General features: G+C 40.2%; 1 protein-coding gene across 2 annotated transcripts in view; it reads left to right on the forward strand.

Moving 5' to 3' along the window:
- The window catches only part of prss12 (serine protease 12), a 96,353-nt gene that overhangs the window by 10,886 nt on the left and 58,546 nt on the right, over nucleotides 1–26,921 (forward strand). For both annotated transcript variants that reach the window (XM_052041280.1, XM_052041281.1), the window contains exons 2-4: nucleotides 843–981; nucleotides 8,635–8,813; nucleotides 9,382–9,532. In XM_052041280.1, the coding sequence (XP_051897240.1) occupies nucleotides 843–981; nucleotides 8,635–8,813; nucleotides 9,382–9,532 (469 nt within the window). The remainder of the gene's footprint in view (nucleotides 1–842; nucleotides 982–8,634; nucleotides 8,814–9,381; nucleotides 9,533–26,921) is intronic.

Consider the following 26,921-nt stretch of genomic DNA (forward strand, 5'->3'; position numbering starts at 1 on the left):
CCAGTTCTCAGTGCTTCATTTGTGGAGTGAAGTTTGTTCAGTCAGGCCCTTTAAATGCCACCAAAGCAAGCCTTAAGGCCGCATATGGGTTATGGGAGCTCACTTCTCCACAAACAACCTTAATTATCCGTGAGTTTAGCATGCACCAATGATATCATGGAAATGGCATTGGATATGTGTTGGACACGATTGATACCACTATGCACAGTGGTATGTCATCAGATCTTACTATGTACAGAGGTCCCGGAAGGAGTGTTGCAAACTTTGCTGACTGTGTTGTAAGTTGATTAACTTGCCAAAGAGATTCTGTCACATAGCATACATAAACATTAAATTATGTGACAGCATTTCTATGCCATAACTTCACTTCATTTTGTCTTCATTACTTTCTTTGGAACTTCTTGCTGGGCTTTTCCACAATCTGACCTTTGTCAGCTACATTTTGGATTTTCATTAGTATGGTGTGGAAAGTAGGTCTATCTACACTCCATAATGGCCTTTACTAGAAGCGGCGGTGTAATATTACAACAACTGCACACTATAGCTTTCTATGCTCTTCCTTTTTAAAACAGAGATTGAACATACTTCATTAGAGATGTAAACTGCTGACTAATGTAAAAGCATTATAATTCTTCTGACCAATATTGCAGGTAAAATGCTAATCCTTATAACTATTTAGCAATTGCCTGTATTCCTATAGGTTTACAAAGCTTACATGCTCCTTGCAATTTTGTTTTGATCAAAGGAATGTCTGCAATCCTCATTCCCTCTTCCACAATAACTGATGACTTTTGCTGTTAAAATTTTTTGTGCAAGCATTAACCAATATTTTATTTTATCAGGTTTAGTCCGATTGCAAGGAGGTCAGAAACTTGGTGAAGGTAGAGTTGAAGTGTATGTGAATGGAGTATGGGGAATGATCTGCAACAAGAACTGGGACGATCGGGATGCCTCCATTGTTTGTCGGCATCTTGGACATGGGTAGGATTTGCAAGTTAGAATTTTTGAACTCGGAATCTTTTGAGCATTATCCCAGAGAGCTGCAAAATGTTCTTGCTGCCTCTTCTGGGAGAAGCTCTTGTACATTTTGGTTCAGTTCATGGGTGTTTTTCCAATTAAAACTCTCAGATAAATTAAGGTATTTTCAGTTATTGAAGAAGAAACTTTGGCAAATACACTAACTACTGGTTTCTATAATAAATTGAAATGAAAGTAGTTATGAGAATAATAATAGCCACACATTCAAAGTGACCCATTTTTACAATTTGTTGCCTCCTGTTCACCTGGTCACTTATTCATTAACATATTTTATAACAAATATGATTGATGAGTAGTATCTGCCTTTTGAAAACAGCTTAAAACAAAATGAATGGTTGGTATTACAAAATATATTCCCAGCACAGAGTTTTACCAGCGCAAAAAATATGTATTTTTTTTAAAGCAGATCTTCAGGGTTATTGCGTTTGTTATTATCAGTTAAGACTGAAAAATTCAGGTTCTAGGTATGTATAACATAATGGGCTAAAATCCCTCTGGGTTTGTTATATATTTAACAGCTGCCATTTAAAATGCTGTTCCAAACATAAGATTAGCATTTATATTATGAACATATAAATGAGGAGCCTGAGTAGGCCACTTGGCTGCCTCAGTCTGCTCTGCTATTTAATAAGATCATGGTTAATCTGATTGTTATTTCAATTTCCCATTCCCTTCTACCCACTGTAACCTTTCACCTCTTTGCTGATTGAGAATCTATTTGCCTCTGTCTTAAAAAATTTTCAAGGGTTCTGTTTCTACTGACATTTGAGTAAAAGAGTTTAAAGATTCTTTGACAGGGATGCTTCATCTCTGTCGTAAATTGGTGTCCCCATATTTTTTAAACAGTAACCTCTGGTACCAGACTCTTTCACAAGGAGAAACATTTCCTCCACATCCACCCTGTTAAGAACCCTCAGAGTCGTACATGTTTCAATCAAATTCCCTCTCACTCCTCTAAACTCCAGTGGATACAAGTCTATCTTGTTCAACATTTCCTCATAAGACAACCTGCCCATTTCAGGTATTAATCTAGTAAATTTTCCCTGAACTGCTTCCAATATATTAACTTACTTCCTTAAAAAAGGGACCAATACTGTCCACAGTTCTCCCAATGTGGTTGCATCAATGCCATTTATATCTGAAGCATAACCTTCCTAAATTCATATTCAATTCATTTACCCTTGCAATAAACAATAACGTTCTGTTTGCTTTAGCCTTTTGTGCATCGTGCATGAAGGCACCCAGATCCCTCTGCATCTCAATTTCTCGCCATTTAAACAAAATGTGTTTTTTTATTCTTCCTGTCAAGATGGACAAATTCACATTCTCCCACATTATACTGGATCTTAACTATTCACTTAACACATCTATATCCCTTAGTAGCCTCCTTATATCCTCTTTGCAAGAAGAAGGCCCATTAGTCCCGTTCCCCCTCTCCTTGCTTCCTTGTACCCTGCAACTCATTCTCTCTCACACACGACGTGCTTTGATTCTTTTTACCATTAAGCTACACTAGAGGTAGTTCACAGTAGCCAATTAACCTAGCAGTGCATCTTTGGTACATGGGAAGGAAACTAAAGAACCAGAGACAGGCTCCATTTGCCTTACTATTGTATGAGTGACTATCCCCACTTTTTCCTACACAGAATATTCAGAGAAAAGCTGTCAGTCAGGGAGAGCCTGGCTAGCACAGGGATGGAAAGAGAGAGCATGCTGACAACATTTTATGTTATTCAGTACATTAAAGGATATCCATTTGATCATCGGGATGAAGTAAATATATATCTCATGTTCCTAAATGCCTTGATTAGCAGCTATGCATTACATGCTTTTGATTTATGAGATCGACACCAAGAATAAGAAATAAGATAGTGCAACTTCAATGAGTCAGTTTTCAAACTTGCCTGCTGTGAACACAAGCGTGTTTAACATATAACAGATATCCTTGAGGAAACACTCACCAAAAGAATAGTGTTTCTGATTGGAGAATGGATGTTTTCCATAAATATTCTATCTTTCTGACTGTAGCAATGAGGGACAATGGTTACAATAAGGCATGCACTCTGATTTCATACTTAAACAATTATCACAGTCAGTGTAGTGGCACTGAGCTAGTGTTCAATATCACAGACAAAATGGACTCAAGTGAAAGGGTCTAGGACCCTGTCAAATTGGGAGATTACTGAACTGAGGGTGTAGAGTTTCCTGGAAACTGTGGAGTGTCTCGTCCAGTAGGACCTTGCTAGTTACCCAGTAAGTGACAGATTGAATCCTGTGACTGCCTTCTTTTAGTTTCAGGCTTCAGGGTAGGTGCACAAAGAAACAATGATACACAAGCATGAAAACTATTGGGTGGCATCACATCCCCTATCCTCCCACCCCATTTCCCTGTGGCATCAATGAGAGCCATACACACCCATTGGGTAACTTAATGGATGATGAGGAGGCAGGTTTGTTATGAATAGGACAGCCTTTGACAGGGTAGAAGACAGGTGTGATTAAGTGAACTAAAGTATCATCAGAATCCACAGTTTGAAAAATTGGGAATAGCAATTGTAGTCTGAAATTGTTGAACGGGCTCTTGAGTTGAACAGTGTAAATATTAATGAACAGAAGATTCTGGGTAATTAAGAAGAAATGACTTACATTTATATCATGTTTTTCCTGTCTCTCAGAATGCCTGGAAACAGTTCACGACCATGCTGTATGGTCATTACTACTGTAATGTAATTAACACCAATTTTCCATGAAAGTAGTGCAAAGTCCCACTGGTGGTGTGGTTGATAGGGCATCTTCACTTGAGAATTTCCATCTATTGCTTATGTATGCATTAAGGAAGGAGAAAAAAAAGTCTTCAGGGTACTATTCCTGAGCCTTATCCAATAACCCCAAGTGGAAAGTATTCATATATCAGGTGAGGAAATGTTGGAATTGACAGTTTAAGCTATCATATGAAGAATTAGCAAGAGGTTTTGTATACATTTCTGAAAGTGGACATAACTGGCAAGGATTGCATTTGTTGCTTATCCCTGAATGTCCTTGAAAATTTGGTGGTGAGTTGTCTTCTTGTCAACTGTTTGGCTTGATAGGCCATTTCAGCATTAACATTATTGCAAGTCTGAGGCTACATAAAGGCCAGACTAGGCATTTATGAGGAACAAGGTAGTTTCTAGGTCATTAATATTGACTACTTGATTTTTCCAGATTTAATTACTTAAGTAAATTTAAATTCCCTATTTGCCATGGTGGGACTTGAACTCATTTCAGGATCATTATTCCAGGCCTCTGGACTGTTGGTCCAGTAACATAACCCTATGATATCAGAGAGTTGATGGCACACAGATAACTGTATTCCAGCAAGAGTTACTATTTTCAAGAGTGAAGAAGAAATTATAAAATAAAGTTCAAAAGAAGAGATTCATTGGGAATGAATGTAGACAATAATGTAAGATGTCTGATATGGTCAGTCACTCATTAAAAACTACTTTATGAAAATGAACATCAATAAAAGTGGTTAATCTGATAAGGGGCTGACATTGCATCCCAGAAATTCTATCTCTTAGTGACATATTTATGATTGCAATGTGATACAGTTTCTGTGAAAAAAAAGGTTATCAAAGAAAATCAGTATCAAACGTTTATGCAATTCTTTCTGTGTTTTACCAAGTTTACCAAGCAAAACTTACCAAGCCATAAAGTTTCAGTGCTAGTTTTTACGTCACAAACTTTTTTGCGACGTAGAAACTAGTACTGAACCTTTATGGCTTGGTAAGTTTTCCAAATCTTGAAGGGTCAGATGCACTGAAATCTTTTGTCTGTCTGTTGATAATATGGGTAAGTATTATACTGATTTGCATACAAAAAACTGGAAAGATAATAATTAAAAAATATTATTCCACATGTAGTATAAAAACATTTTTATTTAAGATGCAGAGCTTTTGCATAGGGGTAGGATAGGAAATATAGCAATTTATTGTTTGCCAATCCCACATCAAAGATTACCACTGCCAGCAGGCAGCAAGTGCAATGATACACAGAGCCTTCAGCCCACGATTTGTGCCAAACTAATTAAACTAGTAATTAAACAATTTACTAAGCTAATTCCTTCTGCCTACACAATGTCCATATCACTCCATCCCCTACACATTCATGTGCCTATCTAAGAGCCAAGGTATGTACCATGAAAACATGGCTAACATTTCTGTTTTACTTTTAAATGTGATACTTAATCCTTAATTATAAAGTGATATTTTACCAAGTTAGGATCCATTCCTCCTTGGAAATTGAGATACTAAAGTATGAAGTGACAAGAAAGATTTTAAAAAGAATTTAAGCACATCCTCATATGAAGCTTCCAACAGAAGAATCAACTTCCTGCATCCCTCAAAGTAAAAGCTTTAAAAATCAAGCCATAACAATATGATGAATGCTAAACAATCAATATTCAAAAACACCATGAATTAACCAAAGTCTTAACATCTGTCATTAAACTGAGAAAAGACCTATCAAAAAAGTGTGAACATTTCTGCCAGGAGCAGAAATCACATTGATCAGACTCAAGAACCTGCACAAGATACTTTGGACTGGCCTGAAGTCTAACACAATTAGCACCCGTGAAAAGACTCTTGCTTCTCTATCAGGAGGAAAACAGAACTAATTTGCTGAGATGACCAGGAGATCCAGGAGTTTATTAACCACAAACTGTTCTTGGATTGGAGGCTCCACTACATCTCAACAGAAAAGAAGCCACTCCAAAAGTACTTGAAAGCAAGGCTAACAGAAAGCCTGTGACCTAATGAACAGATGTTGAAAGGAAAGGGGACAGAAGGTTCAGCGACTTGTTGATAACTGAGGCATGCACAGCTTCTTCAACATTGCCAAGCCCATCTATAGTCACAGAGTTAATCAGCATGGAAACAGGCCCTTTGGCCCAACTCATCCATGCTGACCAAGATGTCTATCTGAGCTGGTCCCATTTGCCTGCATTTGGCCCATATCCCTCTAAGCATTTTCTGTCCACGTACCTGTCCAAGGTACATGGCCCAAACATCAAACGGCCCACCCCACTGAAAGCCAAGGACAGAGGATGGTCAATAAGAATAGAGAAGTAGTTGGCCCCACCAAAAGGACAAAGAGCTTCTCAAGTGTGAATATGTCCTTGACCCAAGTGTCCATGACTTCACCCACAACACAGTACCGGCTCCAACCTCTTCACCATTCCAAACTGTCAAGAAATCGATAGGACCAAATGCCAACAGAAAAGCAACAAGGCCTTGGGAGCAGATAGTATCCCTGATGAATTTTTAAAAACTGGCTGAGAGGAACTTCACAACCTCATCTCCCAAATTTGGAAAAGGAAGGACATGCCAGGAGACTTAAGAGAATCTATAATTGTTACCTTTTTCAAAAAGGAAGCAAATCTGTTCAAGTAACTACAGATGGATCTGTCTACCATTTGTCACAGGGAAAGTCATTGCCAGGCTCCTCCTCAACTGCCTCCTCTTATTTAGTAAGTTCTCTCTCCCCATATTAGTGTGTGGATTTTGTTGCCACCCCAAACACAATGGACATTCGCACACCCTGCATTTCTTTTGAGTTGACTTCAGTGCAAGTCAACTCAAGAAATGCAAGGATCAGTATCAACAATGTACCTCAACCTTTTATTGACCTTACAAAAGCTTTTGAATCACTCAATCTAGAAGGATTGTGGAGCAACATTTTCAAATTTGTCTGCCCTCTGAAATTCATCTCACTTACACTTGCTACTCGATGGTTATTAACAATCTAAACTGATGAAACTGCAAATAAAACTAAAATCCACCAGCACTTTTTCTTCCCCAGCCTCTTTCATTATATATGCTAAGGACTGGCTTTCATCAGCATCCTTGTTTTTTCGCCAATATAGTCAGGCTAGTTGCTCCTCCACAGTCATCATGATCCAACAATCCCTCATTCCACTAACTCCACCACTAACACTGCCCTGTTACTTTCAATAGAGCAACAAAGTGCTTCTCCAGGAGCCTGGTGTCTCTTTGAGGCAAAGATCCTGGGTGCCTATCTATTTAGTGCAAGCACTCCCTTGCTATTGCGTTTGGGATGGAGTCATTGAGAAGGACAAAGAGTAGCCAGAAATCCTGCCTCAAAGCAGCACTCAGCCTGGAATTTGTAATGCCTTGTATTTCACCACAGCGGCTACCCATTAATCTTAGCTTGTGAGTTTGAAGATCAGAAGTAAATTGTTAACTCTGGTGGTGATTTATCTTTCTGTTTGTTACAAATATTGAAACAAAATAATATTTTCATATGTTATTATTTATTCTTGTCTAATCAATTTAACATGTTATGGTTTCCACAGAGCCAAATATAAATTAAAGTCATTAAAAGTAGAAAATGCTCAACAGATCAGGCAGCACCTGTGGAGAGAGAAACAGGGAAAATATTCCATGGCGACACAAAAGATTCTGTAGTCCTGATGAAGGGTCTTGACCCGAAACGTCAACTGTTTATTTCCCTCCATAGATGCTGCCTGACCTGCTGAGTTCCTCCAGCATTTTGTGAAATATTCCATGGTGCTTCATCAGTAAATTAAAGTTGTCTGATGACTGTTGTATTTGCTTCATCATCCTCTGCAAGCAAGTGGAATATCTATTCTATTTTGTTGGGCCTAAAGCAGAGTTTACTCAAAATATAAAAATGATCATGAAATTATTAAGCATTTTAAGCATTTCAGGCTTGCCTTATAGACCAATTCCTGTTACACCAAAAATAAGTATACTTAGAGCAGTTTAAGGAATTTTGAATATGGTCCAAAAACTGACCAGTTTTTTTGAATGGTGAGATCTGCCTGCTGGTGACCTCTGTTTTAGTCTATCATAGTTCAGAAGGCCAGGGAGAAAATCTCTATTTTAAGTATACACTAAGGGTGCCCATGCAGTTCAGATGCCCAGCTGCTCCAGGGGTCTAGGAGTACCAGAGTGTCAGATCAGTTCAGGAATAGTGGGTGGGAGTGGGGGAGGTCATGCGACTGCGCTATAGTGTAAAACACTTTGTCAGTGGATGGTGCCAGCATTTGGAAGGGCAGGCATGGATGTCAATGCTATGGGATGTACATGTGCATATGTATCCATAACTTAATGCCACAATGTGCCCTCTAGATGATGACTATAGGGACCATGCCTCTGCTTGATCCCACTTCCTCATGCCCCTGCATGTCACCTTTGCCATACTTGCAAGAAGGACAACTCTTGTGAGGAAAAGTCTTCCTCCTTCAGAGGTATTGACCATGTCCCAAGCATAAATCTGAGTGGTGGGTCCAATTTCTTGTGTTGGGCTGGCTGGTACATCAGCCCTTCTCTTATAAGGCCCATTGCAACTCCACCCCTTATAAAGCCAAGGGAACCATGGTATACTTGGACTTCTATGACTTGGCACATTTGGCCAACTCATTTGGGAATGATACTTCAAAGTTTGTTTGAGATTTGTATACAAATTCAGAATCCTGATTAAGACAAGCCAAGAGTATGCACTAATCTATTTACTATTTGCTATTTGAATGATTCACATGTTTATAACTTTGTATCTTTTCATTCTATTCAGTCAAAGTGGCAAAGCTGGCCAGACCTCCCTTTCTGGACTGACACTGGCTCCTGTTCACTGGAGTAATGTCCAGTGCCGAGGTGATGAACACAGTTTATTTGAGTGTGCAAAGGAGACCAGGCAGCGTGGCAACTGCTTCTACAAGCGGGTGGCTGTGGTTACTTGTTACCCTCCCAAAGGTAATGATGTATTCGTGAGCTCATCTAATGATCTGTTCCAATACATTTCAGAAAAATACCACTTTATGCTCTAATACTTCAATGATGAAAAAATAAGCAAGATCAAAATTATGTCTACAACTTTGTTATGTCCAATTGCTCATGACAGTGAGTGATGACATTGCTGGGAATTAGAACACATTTCCAGGTATATCCAATCAAATTACCAAGCATTTTATCCTGAACAGCAAGAGGCTGCTTTGTTCACCTACTTTATAATTTAACTTTAATTTAGCTTTCATAACCAACAGACTGACTTTGGTGTTCATTCTTTGTTTACTTACAAAAAAGAATTGTGATCAAATAAATGAAAAATTCAATGAAAAACTATGCTTTCATGCAATTTAATTGTGGAATTCACAGTGGAGAAATTAATTCACTTACTTACCACTAACGATGGAACTACGTTAAAGTACCTTACATCAATTTGTTTGCTTGTGGAGATTTATCTCAGAAACAGAAACTGTTTTCATTGTTTATAAATGATAGCAGAGTAGTTTTAACAATGCATTTTTTGGTTTAACTTTAGCATCTGTATTTGTTCCAATCCGACTGGTTGGTGGTAGCTCTGAATATGAAGGCCGGGTGGAAGTCTATCGTTCTGGGCAATGGGGAACTGTGTGCGATGACCACTGGGATGAAGCAGATGCTGAAGTTGTCTGCAGGCAGTTGGGCATAAGGTTGGTGTGATTTCACTGCTGTAGTTAGATTATAATTAAAAGTGTAAGGAGGATTCAGTTCAAAGTCACTGAACAACTCAGCACTAATACTGTGATTTACATTTACTATTAACTTAGAAGTACCAGACCCACCTGGTGAAAGGCCATGATAGCACCTGGCCTTTAAAGTATTTATTATATATCGGTATATTTTGTACACAGTATGGAACTAATATGGTACTTGCTGAATTATTTTTTTACTCTTTCATGGAATGTGTATGTTACTGGCAAAGCCAAAGTTTAACATGCACCTTGGGAAAGTAATGATGACTTCTTGAACTGCTACAATTTTTGTGATAAAGGTAAGATTCATTATATGTTTTAAGAGAACTGAAAACTGCAATTTGTTTGCACTGGTTAAACCTCACTTGCACATTCTTTTTGATGGTACTATACCTTGTTTTCTTCAGTTTCCTCAGGTTTCCTTGCTGTTCCAGTGGTTGTGAAAGAATTTTTTATTATGATGCAATTTATTTACTTTGATTTACTTTTTTAAGTTTACTTTTATTACCTGGAAGGGAACTATGACAATCTGTAACAAAGGTGTCAGTTTATTTTCAGGCCTGTTTATTTATTTAACACAGATGTCAAGGATGGAAAAACATTTTGAAATATATGCTGATGAAAAGAGAACACAAAAGCAAGAGAGAAGAGCTCACCCCTTATAATGTTCAATTGGCTGATCCTCTTAGATTTTGGACACAGATTTGGATTGTTTTTCTGTAATTACTTCTATAAACTGTACACTGCAATTCACACTTCCAGTTCAGATATCTTAGAATTGCATCATTACCTTGACCAGTAACTGACTGACCAGACAGAGTAAGGACACACCAGTGTTACAGCCCAAATTACTAGATAATATTTAGTATGGGATCCAAATCAGCAGAAGAATTTCAAATATTCAACCTATTAACTTTTCAAATACAATCAGCTTATTTTATTCACCAGAAATGAATAATGGTTTTGAGACTGGATGCCCTTTGTATCAGAACAGAACATTTGTTGCTGTTGCACACAGCAAGCTGGTAATTATTCAAAATGCAGACATTTAGAAGATGATATATTATCACATCTGTGCTGCCTATGTATAGTCTGATGTCTAAAATCTGATATCTGAACTGTCACCCGGATCTATGCAACCTTAACTCTTTCCCTACCATTTTTTTTCACTTACAGTGTGTTCATTTTCCAAAGAACTTTTCAGCCAGCCATTGAAGTAAATGTCTAGAGAAATATCTATGTTGTTAGATGACATTTTAAGGAAACCAAATACACCACAGATAATTAGGTTTACTCTTCAGTGAGAGGTGAAACCAAAGCCCCAAGTTTGGGACCTGCCTCCCTAAATCTCTCTGCCTTTTGTCTTCTTTCGGCTTTTAAGGTATCCTTCCTCTTTGACTAAGCTTTTCTTCATCTAATATCTCCTTATTTGATGTCAACCATTGTCTGATAATGCTCCAGTGTGGCACCTTGTGATGTTTCTTACATGAAAAGTGTTGTGTAAGTATATTGTTGTTTTCATTAGATGGAGCTGCACTGATACAAAAGTCTCTAGAGTGGACCCATTGCAGTTTTTCCGCTGGAAGTATGTCCCCTATTATTTCTGAACGTAGTGGCCAACATCACACTGGAAAAGGAAGGGAAATTCATTACAGATGACAGTCAGAATCACATTCCATAGGTAGATTCCTGATGGTAATTGCAAATAAGATCACTTCTTGCTCATAGCACGAAATGGGAAAACTAATATTGCTTAAAGAGATTGTCCATGATTAGCCTGAAAAGACAGAGACATGTTTTGTGGAGGATTATTTTAAGGGCAGGGTAATAGCTGTTCCCAGTGCCTCCATCAAAATCATCCTAAGTTTTGTCTTCATTGTCTTTTGACCATACACACTCCTCCAACCTCCATCCCAACACCATTCTAAACAGCCCCATCCATGCCTTTAACAATCTTCTACCATCTTGGCTACATGGAAGGACTGCTGAACTCCTGGTGGTTACTTAATGCTAACATCTCACTGCTTTCAGTTAAAGAAGGTCTGTGAAGAGAGTTTGGGCTTCTAACCTTGTTGTAAAAATGTTGGTGCTGAATTTGCATCAGTCATCTACATAATGCCTCATTGACACCACTTTCTGGTCTGGCAAAGAAAAAAATTTCTTTTAGAAAGGAGTCAGTGGTAAAGACAAATGCTTTTTGATGGCGGCATTTGAAAAGAAGACACAAGAGACTGCAAATACTGGAATCTGGAGCAGAAAACACGCCGCTGGAGGAATTCAGCAGGTCAGGAAACATCTGCGGTGGGAAATGGACAGTCAACATTTCAGGTCGAGACCCTTTATCTGGAACCCAAAATGTCGACTGTCCATTTCCCTCCACAAATGCTGCCTGACCCCTTGAGTTCCGCCATCAGTTTTTTTTTGTTAGGTTGGAACAAAATAGGCATTACCCATAGACTGATTCAAAGCTTAGTGTTAACAATGCAATCCTTGCAGCCCTCCTCTTGTTACTCTCAGAAGTACAGGGTATAGTGGAGATATAATGCCAACTTGTGTTTCCAACCATACTTTACAGTGTCACAGATAAAAGTTTATGTTACTATTAGTTACTATTAATTACATAAACATTATTCATTTGAATTTTAAAAAATGAATAATGCAGTTATGAACAGTAACTAATGTATTAATATCAAATGCATGCATACACAAACATTTGTTACAAAATATAGATACGATACAATAATTTTGTTTCTCAAGTTTTCCTGTCATGCTCCCCAGAGTCACTTGTGTATATAAATGCAAAATATTGTTCTGAGGATACAAGGCATTGAACTTGATGCAGTGACAAATGGTGTTGAATCATCCTCCAATTTATATCTGGAACAATAACTGGCATGTATATTAGAACATATGAACTTAAGAATTATGAGCAAGTGTAGGCCACTTGGCCCTTCGAGCCTTTGGCCCTTTACCACTATCATTGGTAGAATCTCAGTTGGCGATGAGGAGGCGTACAGGAGTGAGATAGATTGGCTGGTTGAGTGATGTCGCAACAACAACCTTGCACTCAGCATCAGCAAGACCAAGGAACTGATAGTGGACTTCAGGAAGGGGAAGTCAGGAGAACACACACCAGTCTTCATTAAGGGGTCAGCGGTGGAAGGAGTGAGCAGCTTCACGTTCCTGGGTCTCAACATCTCAGAGGCCCAACACACTGATGCAAACACTAGGAAGGTACGCCAGCAGCTCTACTTCATTAGGAGTTTGGGGAGATTTGGTATGTCACCAAAGACTCTTGCAAATTTCTACAGATGTACGGTGGAGAGCATTCTGACTGGTTGCATCACAGCCTGGTATGGAGGCGCCAATACACAGGATTGCAAGAGGGTTGTAGACTCAGCCAGCTCCATCACAGGCACAGCCCTCCCCACCATCGATGACATATTGAAGAGGTGGTGCTTCAAGAAGGTGGCATCTATCATTAAGGATCTTAACCATCCGAGACTTGCCCTCTTATCATTACTACCATAAGGGAGGAGGTACAGAAGCCTGAAGACCCAAACTCAGTGATTCAAGAACAGCTCTCTCTCCTCGCCATGAGATTACTGAACAATCCATGAACCCATGAACACTCAAAATAAGGTAGATGAGCTCATAGCGTAGTTAGAAATCGGCAGATATGATGTTGTGGGCATCACAGAGTCGTGGTTGGGAGCTAAACGTCCAAAGGTACACATCCTATCGAAAAGACAGGCAGGTGGGCAGAGGGGGTGGGGCGGGTCTGTTCGTAAAAAATGAAATCAAATCCTTAGAAAGAAGTGACATAGATCAGAAGATGTAGAATCCTTGTTGGTCAAGTTAGGAAACTGCAAGGGTAAAAAGACCCTGATGTGAATTATATACAGGCTTCCAAATAGTAGCCAGGATGTGGGGTACAAATTACAACAGGAGATAGAAAAGGCGTGTAAAAAGGGCAATGTTATGGTGGTCATGGGGGATTTCAATATGCAGGTAGATTGGGAAAATCAGCTTGGTACTTGATTCCAAGAGAAGGAATTTGTAGAACGAGCTGGCCTTTTAGAGCATCTTGTGGTTGAGCCCATGAGGAAAAAGGCAATTCTGGACAGTGTTGTGCAATGAACCAGATTTGGTTAGGGAGCTTAAGGTTAAGGAACCCTTAAGAGGCAGTGATCATAATATGATAGAATTCACCCTGCAGTTTGAGAGGGAGGGCTGAAATCCAATGTATTGGTATTACAGTTGAGTAAAGGTAACTACAGAGGCATTAGAGAGAAGCTGGCCAAAGTTGATTGGAAGGGCACCCCAGCAGGGATGATGGTAGAGCAGCAATGGCAGGAGTTTCTGGGAGTAATTCAGAAGATGCAGGATCAGTTCATCCCAAAGAAGAAGAAGCATTCTGAAGGGAGGATGAGGTAACCGTGGACGACAAGGGAAGTCAAGGACAGCATAAAAGCAAAAGAGAGAGCATACAATATTGCAAACATTAGTGGGAAGCTAAAGGATTGGGAAGCTTTTAAAAACCAACAGAAGGCCACTAAAAAAGCAATAAGGGGAGAAAATATGAAATATGAAGGCAAGTTAGCCAATAATATAAAAGAGGATACCAAAAGTTTTTTCAGATATATGAAGTGTACAAGAGAGGCAAGAATGGACATCGGACCGCTGGAAAATGATGCTGGAGAGACAGTAACAGGGAATGACAGAAATGGTGGATGAACTGAATAAGTATTTTGCATCAGTCTTCACTGTGGAACACACCAGCAACATGCCAGAAATTTGAGAGAGTCAGGGGGCAGAAGTGAGTGTAGTCGCTATAACTAAGAAGAAGGTGCTTGGGAAACTGGAAGGTCTGAAGGTGGATAAGTCACCTGCACCGGATGGACTACACCCCAGGGCTCTGAAAGAGGCAGCTGAGGAAATTGTGGAGGCATTAGTAGTGATCTTTCAAGAATCACTAGAGTCAGGAATGGTTCTGGAGGACTGGAAAATCGCAAATGTCACTCTACTCTTTCAGAAGGGAGGGAGGCAAAAGACAGGAAATTATTGGCCAGTTAGCCTGACTTCAGTGGCTGGCAAGATGTTAGGGTCCGTTAGTAAGGATGAGGTTTCAGGGTACTTGGAAGCTCATGATAAAATAGGCCAAAGTCAGCATGCTTTCCTTAAGGGGAGAATTTGCCTAACAAACATGTTGAAATTCTTTGAGGAAGTGACAGACGGGATAGACAAAGGAGAGTCAGTGGATGCTGTTTACTTGGATTTTCAGAAGGCCTTTGACAAGATTCCGCATATGAGGCTACTAAACAAGATAGGAGCCCATGGTATTACAGGAAAGGTACCAGCATGGATAGAAGATTGGCTGACTGGCAGAAGGCAAAGAGTGGGAATAAAGGGAGCTTTTTCTGGTTGGCTGCCAGTGACTAGTGGTGTTCCGCAGGGGTCGGTGTTGGGTCCGCTACTTTTCACGTTATATGTTAATGATCTGGATGACAGGATTGAGGGCTTTGTGGCCAGGTTTGCGGATGATACAAAGATAGGTGGAGGGGCAGGTAGTGTTGAGGAAGCAGGGAGTCTGCAGAAGGACTTGGACAGGTTGGGAGAATGGGCAAAGAAGTGGCAGGTGGAATACAGCGTAGGGAAGTGTACGGTCATGCACTTTGGTAGAAGGAATAAGGCGTAGACTATTTTCTAAATGGGGAGCAAATTCAGAAATCAGAGCTGCAAAGGGACTTGGGAGTCCTAGTACAGGATTCCCTAAAGGTTAACTTGCAGGTTCAGTCAGTAGTAAGGAAGGCAAATGCAATGTTAGTATTCATTTCAAGAGGACTAGAATATAAAAGCAAGGATGTAATGCTGAGGCTTTATAAGGTGTTGGTCAGACCACATTTGGAGTATTATGAGCACTTTTGGGCTCCATATCTAAGGAAGGATATGCTGGCATTGGAGAGGGTCCAGAAGAGGTTTACAAGAATGATCCTGGGAATGAAAGGGTTAACACATGAGGAAAATTTGATGGCTCTAGGCCTGTACTCACTGGAGTTTAGAAGGATGAGGGGGGATCTCATTGAAACCTACCGATTATTGAAAGGCCTGGATAGAGTGGATGTGGAGAGGATGTTTCCAGTAGTGGGAGAGTCTAGGACCAGAGGCCACAGCCTCAGAATAGAAGGGCATCCCTTTACAACAGAGATAAGGAGGAATTTCTTTAACCAGAGGGTGGTGAATCTGTGGAATTCATTGCCACAGATGCCTGTGGAGGCCGAGTCACTGAGTATATTTAAAGCGGAGGTTGATAGGTTCTTGATTAGTAAGGGCGTCAAAGGTTATGGGGAGAAGGCAGGAGAATGGAGTTGACAAGGAAAAATAAATCAGCCATGATCGAATGGCAGAGCAGACTCGAAGGGCCGAATGGCCTAATTCTGCTCCTATGTCTAATGGTCTCACTACCTCATTATTCCTCTTTTTGCACTTTTTTTTATTTTTGTAATTTATAGATCTTTATGTCTTTGCACTGTACTGCTGCTGCAAAACAACAGATTTCATGTCATATGTCAGTGATAATAAATCTGATTCTGATTCTGATTCAGTATCTGAGCCTCTACAGCCCTCTGACTTAGAGAATCCCAAAGATTCGCCACCCTCTCAGTGAAGAAATTTCAGTCCTAAATGACCTACCCTTATTTTGAGCACGCAACTCTAGTTTTACGCTCCATAGCCAAGGGAGACATCTTCCCAGCTGTGAACCCATTAGGAATTTGGTAAGTTTCAGTCAAATAACCTCTCATTCTTTGTAGAATCTTTAACATTGTCAATCTTTCTAAAGTGACTCATAGGAGTGTGCTCAAAAATTACTTCACACCAATCCACAGAACCAGATACTTGGACAGAGGATCAAAAGGTTGGTCAACAGAAGTGATGTTAAGGAGTGCTTCAGGAGAAAGAGGTGGATAAGCAGAGAGATTTATGGAGTAAATTTATGGAGTATGGAGAGATTTATGCAGACCTTAGGACCCTGGAAGCTGGCCACTAATGATGGAGTAATTAACATGCCAAAGACTAGAACTGGAGGAGCACACAACTCTAGGAGACTCATGATGTTCTAGAAACGGAGGCCGTGGAGAGAGATGAAAACTTTAAAATTGACATTTTGTCAGACCAGGAGCCATCACACGCACAAGTTAGGACATGGACAACAGAAGTTTGGCTGAGTTTTTGGAAGAAGGAAGACCAGAAAAGGAATCATTAGAGTAATGAAGTCTAGAAGCAACATAAACATGGATGAGTATTGAAGTTGTGGATGAGCTGAGACAAGGGAGGAGATGAGGAATGTTACCAAGTGTAAACTGGTAATCTTAGTGATGGAGAATATCTAAGATTCAAAGCTCAGGTCTAGGTCAGGATGCCAAGGATATGAAAGGTCATATTCAGCCCCAGATGTTAGCCAGGTAGAAGGACGAAACAAGTGGCTAGGGAATGGAGCTTATACTGGGGCCTAAAGATATTAGCTTCAGTCATCCCAATATTTTCTTTAGTTGGATGAAATTTCTGCTCTTGAAGTACTGGATGCTGGACAAGCAATCTGAATGTTTATAACAATGAAGGGGTCAAGAGAGGGTGTGGAGCAGTCTGCTGAGTTTTACTAGTAGACAAGTAAATCTTGGCGTGCTTACAGGTGACATAACCAGTGGATAGATTGTGTATGAGAAATGGGAAGGGGCCAAGGACAGATCATATGGGAATTTCAGGAGTAAAAGGGACAGCCATTGTTTTCTCTCAGTCTCTAAGAGGCATTCAGCAAGACCATGCCTTAATGTTAGATATATACAGAGTATCTCTAATGTTGGGAGTAAGTATTCCTTAATTTCAGATGACAACATATGTTTCTCTTCTGGTGAAAATAGTATGACGTTTCCCACTGTATCAAGAAGTGTACATGGGAGCTCCTCATGGATCCAATGCCTGTTGCCCACAGGATCACACTGTTCATTTGGAAAGATCCACTATGTAAAATGAAATAATTCTGCACAGCTGAGGAGTAGAAAGCAAAGCCTCAGGTATTTAGTTTCTCAGGATCCTTTTTTATTTCTGTGTGATCATTGTAAACTCCTGCATTTGTCCCATTGCAAGGAGTGGGTTGGATCCTAACCAGAGGTCAGCAGAACTGTTCAGCATGTGACTTCTTAACCCCGGAGAAGAGAAGCATCCAATCTCTGAATAGGTCGACATTTCCCTTTGTCTCCCGACTAAAGCCAGAGGACACAGAGCAGAAGCAACAAACTTGGATTACAATATAGGCAGGGGTATTGACCACTCTTTTGTAACGTGTCACACTGGATTATTCCCAGATGATACTGTAGTTCTTTGCATGTTGCAAATTTACACACTACAGTCTTTCTCTTTTAAGATTGTACTAACTTTCAGAAGAATTTTATTCCTCTTTTTCTCAATTCACTGTGAAATCAATAGTATTGAAACTCCATTTCTTATCAACAGATATTTGGGTGGTATTTGGGAGTTATACATTGATCTGAAGATGCATTTTGATGATGCATTCCTGACAAAGAGAATTTAATTCTGTTAACACAATCACAAGTATTATGGACATGAAACTTTTCCAGCAGTCAGAACAAAATAACATTTATAATTTTCAGTGGAAAGAAGCATTTCTGATAACCATATTCATGACTGCAGATTTTCCCTGATTAAAATTGACAAAAAAGCACCTTGACCCTCTTTTTCCTGACAGATTTCTCTTTCTTTCACTTTTCCTTTTTGATAGCTTGATTGGATTCAGTCCCATGGTTGAAAATCAAAAAACCTGCAGATGCTGTAAATCTAAAACAAAACCAGGAACTGCTGGAAATACTCAGCAGGTCAGGCCTCGTGTGGGAAGTGAAACACAGTTAATGTTTTGGGTCAGACACCAATAACTACTAGTACTCTCTTGTGTACTTATACTCAAGAGGTAATTTCTGAGGTGTAAAACCAGATGACAAGTATTTATGGGCTGTTTTAATTGCCACAGATGCTGCATTATGGATTTTGTAGTGTATTAGTAACATTACCAGCTGGTAATCTGGAAGGCTGGACTAATGATCTAGGGGCATTAGTTCAAATGCCACCAAAACAGTTGTGGAATTTAAATTTAGTTAAAGAAAACCTGTGTTATAAAAATTGGCATCCACGAAACTACTGAATAGTTGTAAAAACCCATCAGCAAGAAAATTTCAGCAAGAAAGTTGCAGTCAGTACCTGTTCTGATCTATATTTGATTCCAGGCCCCTATCAATGTCATTGACTCTTAACTGCTGTGGCCTAGAAAGCCACTCAGTTAATTTGGGAATTAGAGACAGGCAATGAACACCACCCTTGTGGAATTGAAGCCAATTTCTGTGCCCTTATTACAGAGATATTGAACCTTTTGCAGCTGAGGGCCAAAAGCAGGTGTCAAAATCAGCAGTGTGGGCTGAACAAATGTGCAGAATTGCATACCACAAAACACAGATCATTCAAGCACTCTAACACAATGAAATCCAATGCACAAACGTTACATGATTGTCTATACCTTGTAAAGTAAGATGCCTACTGCTCCCAATCCTCCATTCACACAAAACACAGAATGCGATGTATCAACAAAAATGAGAGACCCCAGACACAAATAATAAGATCCCATCAAAATACCAACACTCAAAGTATTCTCCTCATTCTCACCTGCCCCGTTTTAGGCATTTTGGGAACTCAAAGCAGAGAAACCTCATCACTAGCAATTGAAACCTTCTAGGCTATTGGAACAATAAGTGGAAGGAAGCTGTCACCTTGTTGGTCTTAATTCACCAGAGAGCAGCTTCACATAGTCATTCAGATATGGGAAGGTGTTTTTCCATAAAGTTAATTACAATTTACTTCTCCATCTTTTCAACTGAAAGCTTCTTCTGTTAAAAACAATCTGAATGTGAAGTAGAGAATAAAGAATAAGTGATTCCTTACACTGTAATTGAAAAGGCAGTTTGATGTAAACAAAGTCATAAACAGCCATGGTTTACCACAATAAACTTAAATAGCAATATGATTGTTATAATTAATAACTTCATCTTAATTGGGGATCTATTAAAGTTGGGATGAAGATATAACATCCGTAAAATGAACTGACATTTCCCCACCTCTTCCAGAGGTATGTTTATGCCTGATACTCAATCTATCTTTCTTTCATATTCCTATTTAGCTATAAAACATCTGCTAAGTATTATTGTGGCAGTGAGCCCTAGAAAGGACCAGATAAAATGAGCTTGTGTGCTGGTTGAGAGCTGCGTGCCAATATCAGGGTAGTTCTAAGTTGTGCAGTTGAAAGTTTTTTTCTATTTTGATACAAAAGACTAATGCAATATATTATTGTAGATGATGCACAAGCTGCTTTGTTAACAAAGGATCAGCCTTGCCTTGCACAGCAGGGGGAGCTTAAAATAGTGAAATTATGCAAAACTGACCACTGGTACGACAGGGTTAATGATGGTTCTTGTTAAATTACTGCTCCAATAGGCCTGTGTTATTGTAACCGGAGATGTGGAAGTGGACACCGGAAAAGCCTGAGTGGCACAAATGTGAATTCAGTTTCTTTTATATTAGCATCTGTCAGACACATGGCATGTACTAAGTATGGATGAGAGGGCATGCTATGTTTGGTTTTAGCTGAAGGAGATTTAATACTACCGATGATTCCGCTAGTTAAGGATATGATCATCTATCCAGGCAGATCAGGAAAGCCCAAAGTTTGCTCATCAGAATATGAGATCAAAGGAATAGCAGGAGTCCTTTCAGCCCCTCAAGTTAATTCTGATATTGTTAGATAATTGCGGTTCTGCAGCTTAACTCCATTTACCAGCCTTTGATCAGGTACATCAATATCTTTATAAAATTCTATCAGTGTTGGTTTTGAAAATTACACTAAACTCAGCATCATTAGTCTTTCAAGGAAGCAAGTTGTACATTTCCATTAATTTTGTGTACAAAAGTGCTTCCTTACTTCACAAATGTAAATGTTCCAAAATTATGAGGGTATCCAAGTGGTGCAGTTCATCCTCCTTTCCCCTCAATTAACATGTAATCATAAACGTTCCCCTGTTTCTGCCCAGGGCATCTTGTTTCAACAAATTGCTACTGAAAATATAAGTATGAATTGAAAACTTATCTTTGCCATTATCCTTCATTACCACCATTCATACCCACCATTTACACTGTAAGAGGGATTAAAGTTTACCCCTTTGGCATAAAAATAAAATTACAGTCCTTGCATTCAATCCACTAATGTAAATACCATCATTCTATAAGCTGCTTTATCTCTTAGAAGAAAGGAATGCAGGATTTATGGAATCGTAGCAGCGTAAAGTCATCTTTGGTTGCAAGCAAAGATGCTGTGCAAGAATATTGGCTGCTGGATGTATTCACCTCCAAAACATTTGGTTCTTTACTGAAACTGAGTTTGCGGAATAGAATACAACCAACAGTATTTTTCTCATGCTCCTTTAGCACTGGTTGTCAAAGACCAGTTTTTATCCCCCTCAAACATTAAAGCACAAAAGGAAATCATTGGAGCTTAACATAGTACTAATGGTGATAGTAAATACCTAACTGTTGTAATAGTTCCATAATCAATCAAATCTCATTTCAATCAACATACTTTGGTATTTGCTACAGAATGGCTCAAGTCCCATTCATTTATTGGTTTCTTGCAAACTTCACCTCTTGCTCTTTATCTGACTCCTTACAGTCTTAACTAATAGTATTTAATATCTATTCTCTCAAATCCTCTCATTTTTTTAATAAGGTTCCCTTGTTTCTCTGTTGCAGTGAATTCAGCCCCAGTTTTTTTCAACTCACTTATTGTAACTGTATCTCATCAACCATTGGTCATTCAAATGAACCTACGCTGTCACATTTTATGCTTTTAATATCATTTAAAATAACAGGCCGTATTAAATTGCCTTCAATACTCCAGCTGTAGCCTAATCTGAGCTCCCAATCCTTTATCTGTAGCATTATAAAGGCTTCTACCTTCTGGCTCTGCAACATTACTTTCTTTTATCCACCTTCATGTTGCCTGCTCCAAGCCTCAAATTTTATCTTCAGGTTCAACCCCTCCCCCTGCCACCATAGATCACTCCAACCCTATAATTCTCCTTCTGAGGATTTCTCTGATGTGTGTCACTGGTTCCACCCGCTCCCTCGCCACCCTATTAATCCTACCAGTAGCATATGTGTCTTCATCCATGCAAATCCTACTCCCCACACTAAACTCCCTAACCCCTCTGTTCCCCACATTCCTCTTATCCTTTAAGACCCCCCCCCCCCAACAAGCTCAAATCCTTTGAACAAGGCTTGTGTCATTCCACCTGAGATCTACTTTTTAGGCTTGATGTCTTCTTATAAATTATGGCTCTGTGAAACATTTCAGGATACTTTTTTTTATCATGAAGACTCAATCTGAATGCAATTTTTGGTGGTGAAGCTACTGAAAATAACATATGAGAAAAGTTGCCTTGATTTTGCTGAATGTGGACACAGTATTGGTTAACTTGGAGTTCTGCGTTCAGCCACACTCACTGTGCTCTTCATTGCCTCCATTCCCGAGATTGGGGAACCAAAAGTCAATACTTGCTGGCATTGTTTAAAGCTAGCCTTCATCACCTAAAGGGATGGAGGGGCATTTGGGCTGGAGCAGGTGATGGAAGTCCTTTGTGAGAACATGACCTGTAAAAGTGGGTGTGGGTTTTCATAGAACATTGAACATTACAGTGCTGGACAGGCCATTCGACCCACAATGTTGTGCCAGTTTTGATGCTGATTTATATTAAGTGTGCTCCTCCTGTTTATCATCCATATCCCTCCATTCCTTTCATATTCATGTGTCTATCTAAAAGCCTCTTAAACTCCACCAAACCCCCTGATTCCACTAGTACCCCTGGTCACCCATTCCAGACACCCACCACTCTCTGTGTACAAAAAACTTGCCCCTTGTGTCGCTTTTAAACTCCCCCCCCCCCCCCACAAACCTTAAAAGCATGTCCTCTGGTGTTTGACATTTCTACCCTGGGGAAAAGATTCTGACGGTCTACCCTATCTATGTCTCTTATAACTTTAAAAACTTCTGTCAGGTCTCCCTTCAGCTTCTAATGCCCTAAGGAGAACAACCCAAGTTTGTCCAACCTGTCCTTATAGCTCATACCCTCTAATCCAGGGAGCATCCTGGTAAACCTCTACTGCATCTTTTCCATGATCTCCACATCCTTCCCTTAATGGGGCAACCAGAACTGCACACGATACTCCAAGTGTGGTCTGACTAAAGTTTTATATAGCTACAGAAAGACTTCCTTACTTTTATAAACAACATCCCTACCAATGAAGGCAAGCGTTCCATATGCCCTCCTTACCACCTTATCCACGTGCGTAGCTACTTTTGGTTAACTATGGACCTGGACTCCAAGATCCCTCTGTACCTCAATGCTATTAAGGGGCCTACCATTAACTGTATACTTTCTTCTTTCGTTTGACCTCCCAAAGTGTAACACCTCACACTTGCCCAGATTAAACTCCATCTGCCACTTCTCTGCCCAAATCTGTAACTGATCTACAGTATTTTCGTGGATGAGGAGGTGGAAAGGAGAAGGCACCCACAGAGGACCAGTAGAAATTCACACTGAAGCATCCAGGATCAGCCAGCCGCCAGTTCTGACTATTTTATACGAGGTCAACTTGCAAACATACTAGTTCAGACTGCTGCCGTCATGGTTGAGCGGTTTGACTGAGATTACAGAGGTGCTGTCTGGGGGAGAGGTAGCGGCTCCATGAAGCACAAACCTGCTGGCTTCTCTCAGGATGATGGCATTTTCCCCCTCACCATTGCACCTCTGCCACTTGTAATTCTATCAACCAGCCTGATCCACAGCCACTATGTTGAAAATAGTGCCTTCTGCAGCAATCCTTCAAAACCAAGATCTGGTTGGGATGTTTCTCCCTGATCATTTTCAGTTTCCTTCACAGAAATTCGGCAGTCTTCCACCAGTCTTGCTGCAGCCATTGGGGTACCATTCCAGAGGCGCATGAGGGGCACAAATAAGGTGAATGGTCACAGTCCTTTCCCAGGACAGGGGGATCTAAAACTAGAGGGCATAGGTTTACGACGAGAGGGGAAACGTTTAAAGGTGATCTGAGGGGTAAGCTTTTGACATAGAGGGTGGTGCATATATGGAACGAGCTGCCAGAGAAAGTAGTAGAGGCAGGTACAATTACAACATTTAAAACACATTTAGATGGATTCATGTTTAGAGGTATATAAGATTGTGAGGGATGTAGGTAAGGTGGATGGCCACAGTCTTTATCCCAGGGTGGTGGGGGGTGGGTGGGGTTCTAAAACTAGAGGACATAGATTTAAGGTCAGAGGGGAAAGATTTAAAAGAGACTTCAGGAGCAACTTTTACCACACAGAGGGTGGTGGGTGTGTGGAACAAGCTGCCACAGGAAGCTGTAGAGGTGGGTGCAAATATATTTGGACAGGTACATGGATAGGAAAGGTTTAGAGAGATATGGGCCAACTGCAGCCAAATGGGATTAGCTCACAAAGGAACCTTGGTTGGCATGGATGAGTTGGGCCAAAGGACCTGTTTCCATGCTGTATAACTCAATGACTCTAAGAAACTAAAACAGTCCTAGTATTTGGGAAACAGGCACTAAGGGGATGCATAAGACTGATTGGTTTGAATTTATATGGTTATAACTTGAATGTTTCACTAAGTGAAATTTTGTAAATTGAAAAAGCTGGGTGAAATGCAGTATAGATATGTTTATGCAAGAAGAGCAGCATGCTGTTTGTATAGTGAAAAATTGCCTCCTAAATCAAAGACATATAGTTCAAGGAGTCAATGGCATTAAGTCAATAACTTATAAATTGAATGTTCATTAATTGAGGAATACTATATTTTATGTTGGCATTTATTTTTGCATTTTACACAATGTCAAAGGTTGGATGAGTGGTAGAGTTAGTGACTGGTGAACAAGGTTGAAGATTACTGCTATCGAATTAATCCTCCTTGTAAAGCCTTGTCAGAAAGAGGATGCCTCGGCTGCTTCCTTCTTTCCACAGTAGTGTAGCAGTTAGCGCAACGCTATTTACAGCACCAGCGACCCGTGTTCAATTCCGGCCGCTGTCTGTAAGGAGTTTGTACATTCTCCCCGTGTCTGCGTGGGTTTCCTCCAGGTGCCCCAGTTTCCTCCCACATTCCAAAGACGTATGGGTTAGGAAGTTGTGGGCATGCTATGTTGGCGCCGGAAGCATGGCGACACTTGCTGGCTGCCCCCAAAACACTCTACGCAAAACATACATTTCACAGTGTGTTTCGATGTACATGTGACTAATAAAGAAATCTTATCTTATCTTTCATTTGCTGCTTGTTCTTCTTCCACCCACTTCTTTCCTGCTCCTCCTTTCCTACTTCTCTCTCCTTTGTTGTCTCGTTCCTTAGCATCACACCTGATAGGTGAAGGCAGGAGGTTATGACGTTGAGTCATATGTTATGGCTCAATGCTATGCAATATGCAGTAGAGTTATGCTAATCTTGGGTCTTGCTCAGTCATGTACCACAGGGTTCTCCTGTTTCTTCAATAAACCACAGGTCTGCCCAATCACATTTCCCTAGCCAGCATGATATTCTCTTGGTCCATCCTGTCCATGGTTGTGTTGATTGCAACCAACTTCATGATCCATTTCAAAGAGCAGATAGCCCTCGTCACCCAATAGCATCCCGTTGGATTTCCATCAGATACGTCACAGGATGAAGGCAGGATCTTGGTCATTTTCCTGTAGAAGCACACTGGCTAGATGCTGAGATAGAGGAAGCCCTTTCAGTTCCACTACATGGGAAGTTTGGCATGTGGCATCCGAAATCAGATCAGATCAGATATCTTTATTAGTCACATGTACATGGAAACACACAGTGAAATGCATCTTTTTACATAGAGTGTTCTGGGGGCAGCCCACAAGTGTCACCATGCTGCTGGTGCCAACATAGCCTGCTCACAACTTCCTAACCTGTACGTCTTTGGAATGTGGGAGGAAACCGGAGCACTGGAGGAAACCCATGCAGTCATGGGGAGAACGTAAAAACTCCTCACAGACAGCGGCCAGATATGAACCCGGGTCGCTGGCACTGTAAAGCGTTATGCTAACTGCTACACTACCGTGCCTGTAAATGGAATGGGAGCCAGCACTGCAGGGCAGAGCACTATCTGGCAAATGTTTATACTCTGTTTTTTTCTGGTGAGAGGGAATGAAAGGAAATTAAATCCTTTTAAATTCAGAGGCTTAATGACCTCTCTTAAAGGGGAAATGTTACCAAAATCCACAGCGTGATTGTGGAAGTAGGCAGACGTATTATGCCAATGGCCATGGCTGCTTTTAAAGGTCAGTTTTGATAAATGATCATTGACTTGAAACATTAACTTTGTTTCTCTCGCGATAGATGCTGCCTAACCTGTTGAGTATCTCCAGCATTTTCTGCTTGTTTTTCCAGTTTCCAGCTTCTGTAGTATTTTGTTTTGGGAATATCTATAAAGGCATTGGCAGTAGAGTCATTGTCCAGCTCTGAGACTGTGGTTGTGTCTGTGACAAATGGTCAGATTCCAGTGCAGACCTCCTTGGAGAAATGTAAACATTCCTCACTTTGCTCTTCACTGAGCTTCAGGCAGGAGAATTGCTCCCTGAATGTCCTGGTCAGATGTGGTTTCCTCTGAGATCCTTCCTTCTCCTTCCTTCTCATCCTTCTTCTAGCAGCTTGTTCTCTCCAGTGAGCCCTCCGAACACTCCCCCAGGTCTGCTGTGTTCTTTGATTGAAGCTCTATGATTAATGTGCATTCACTGTCGGATTACCTTCCAGAGACAAAAAGCTAGCAATTTTTTGTCACGATTGAATTGTTGAAGAGTTTGTATTATTAAACATACTTAAATATGGAATTAGTATCAAAATTACAACTAAAATGAAGTTTCAAACAGATAATTGATCGGGTTTTCAGTATTGTCAAATGAATACAGATGATGGCGTGTTTAGTAGATGCAGCAGTTGCATTACAGGCAGGATTACTTCACAAAACATCTTGCACATTTCCTTTGTAATGCTGTTTAGGTACACAATGTCTCAGTTCCTTCTAAAACAGAAGTAAGATCACTGTGTAAACAATAACTTCCCATGACCAGCAATCACTTTCTTTGAAAAGTCCCACACAAATACATTCAGAAAATCAGCTTTAAAATATGGCATTGATATTGTTTGGTGATTGTTGTGAG

The sequence above is a fragment of the Pristis pectinata genome, chromosome 2 (assembly GCF_009764475.1).
Source record: "Pristis pectinata isolate sPriPec2 chromosome 2, sPriPec2.1.pri, whole genome shotgun sequence".
Classification (NCBI taxonomy): Eukaryota; Metazoa; Chordata; class Chondrichthyes; order Rhinopristiformes; family Pristidae; genus Pristis; species Pristis pectinata.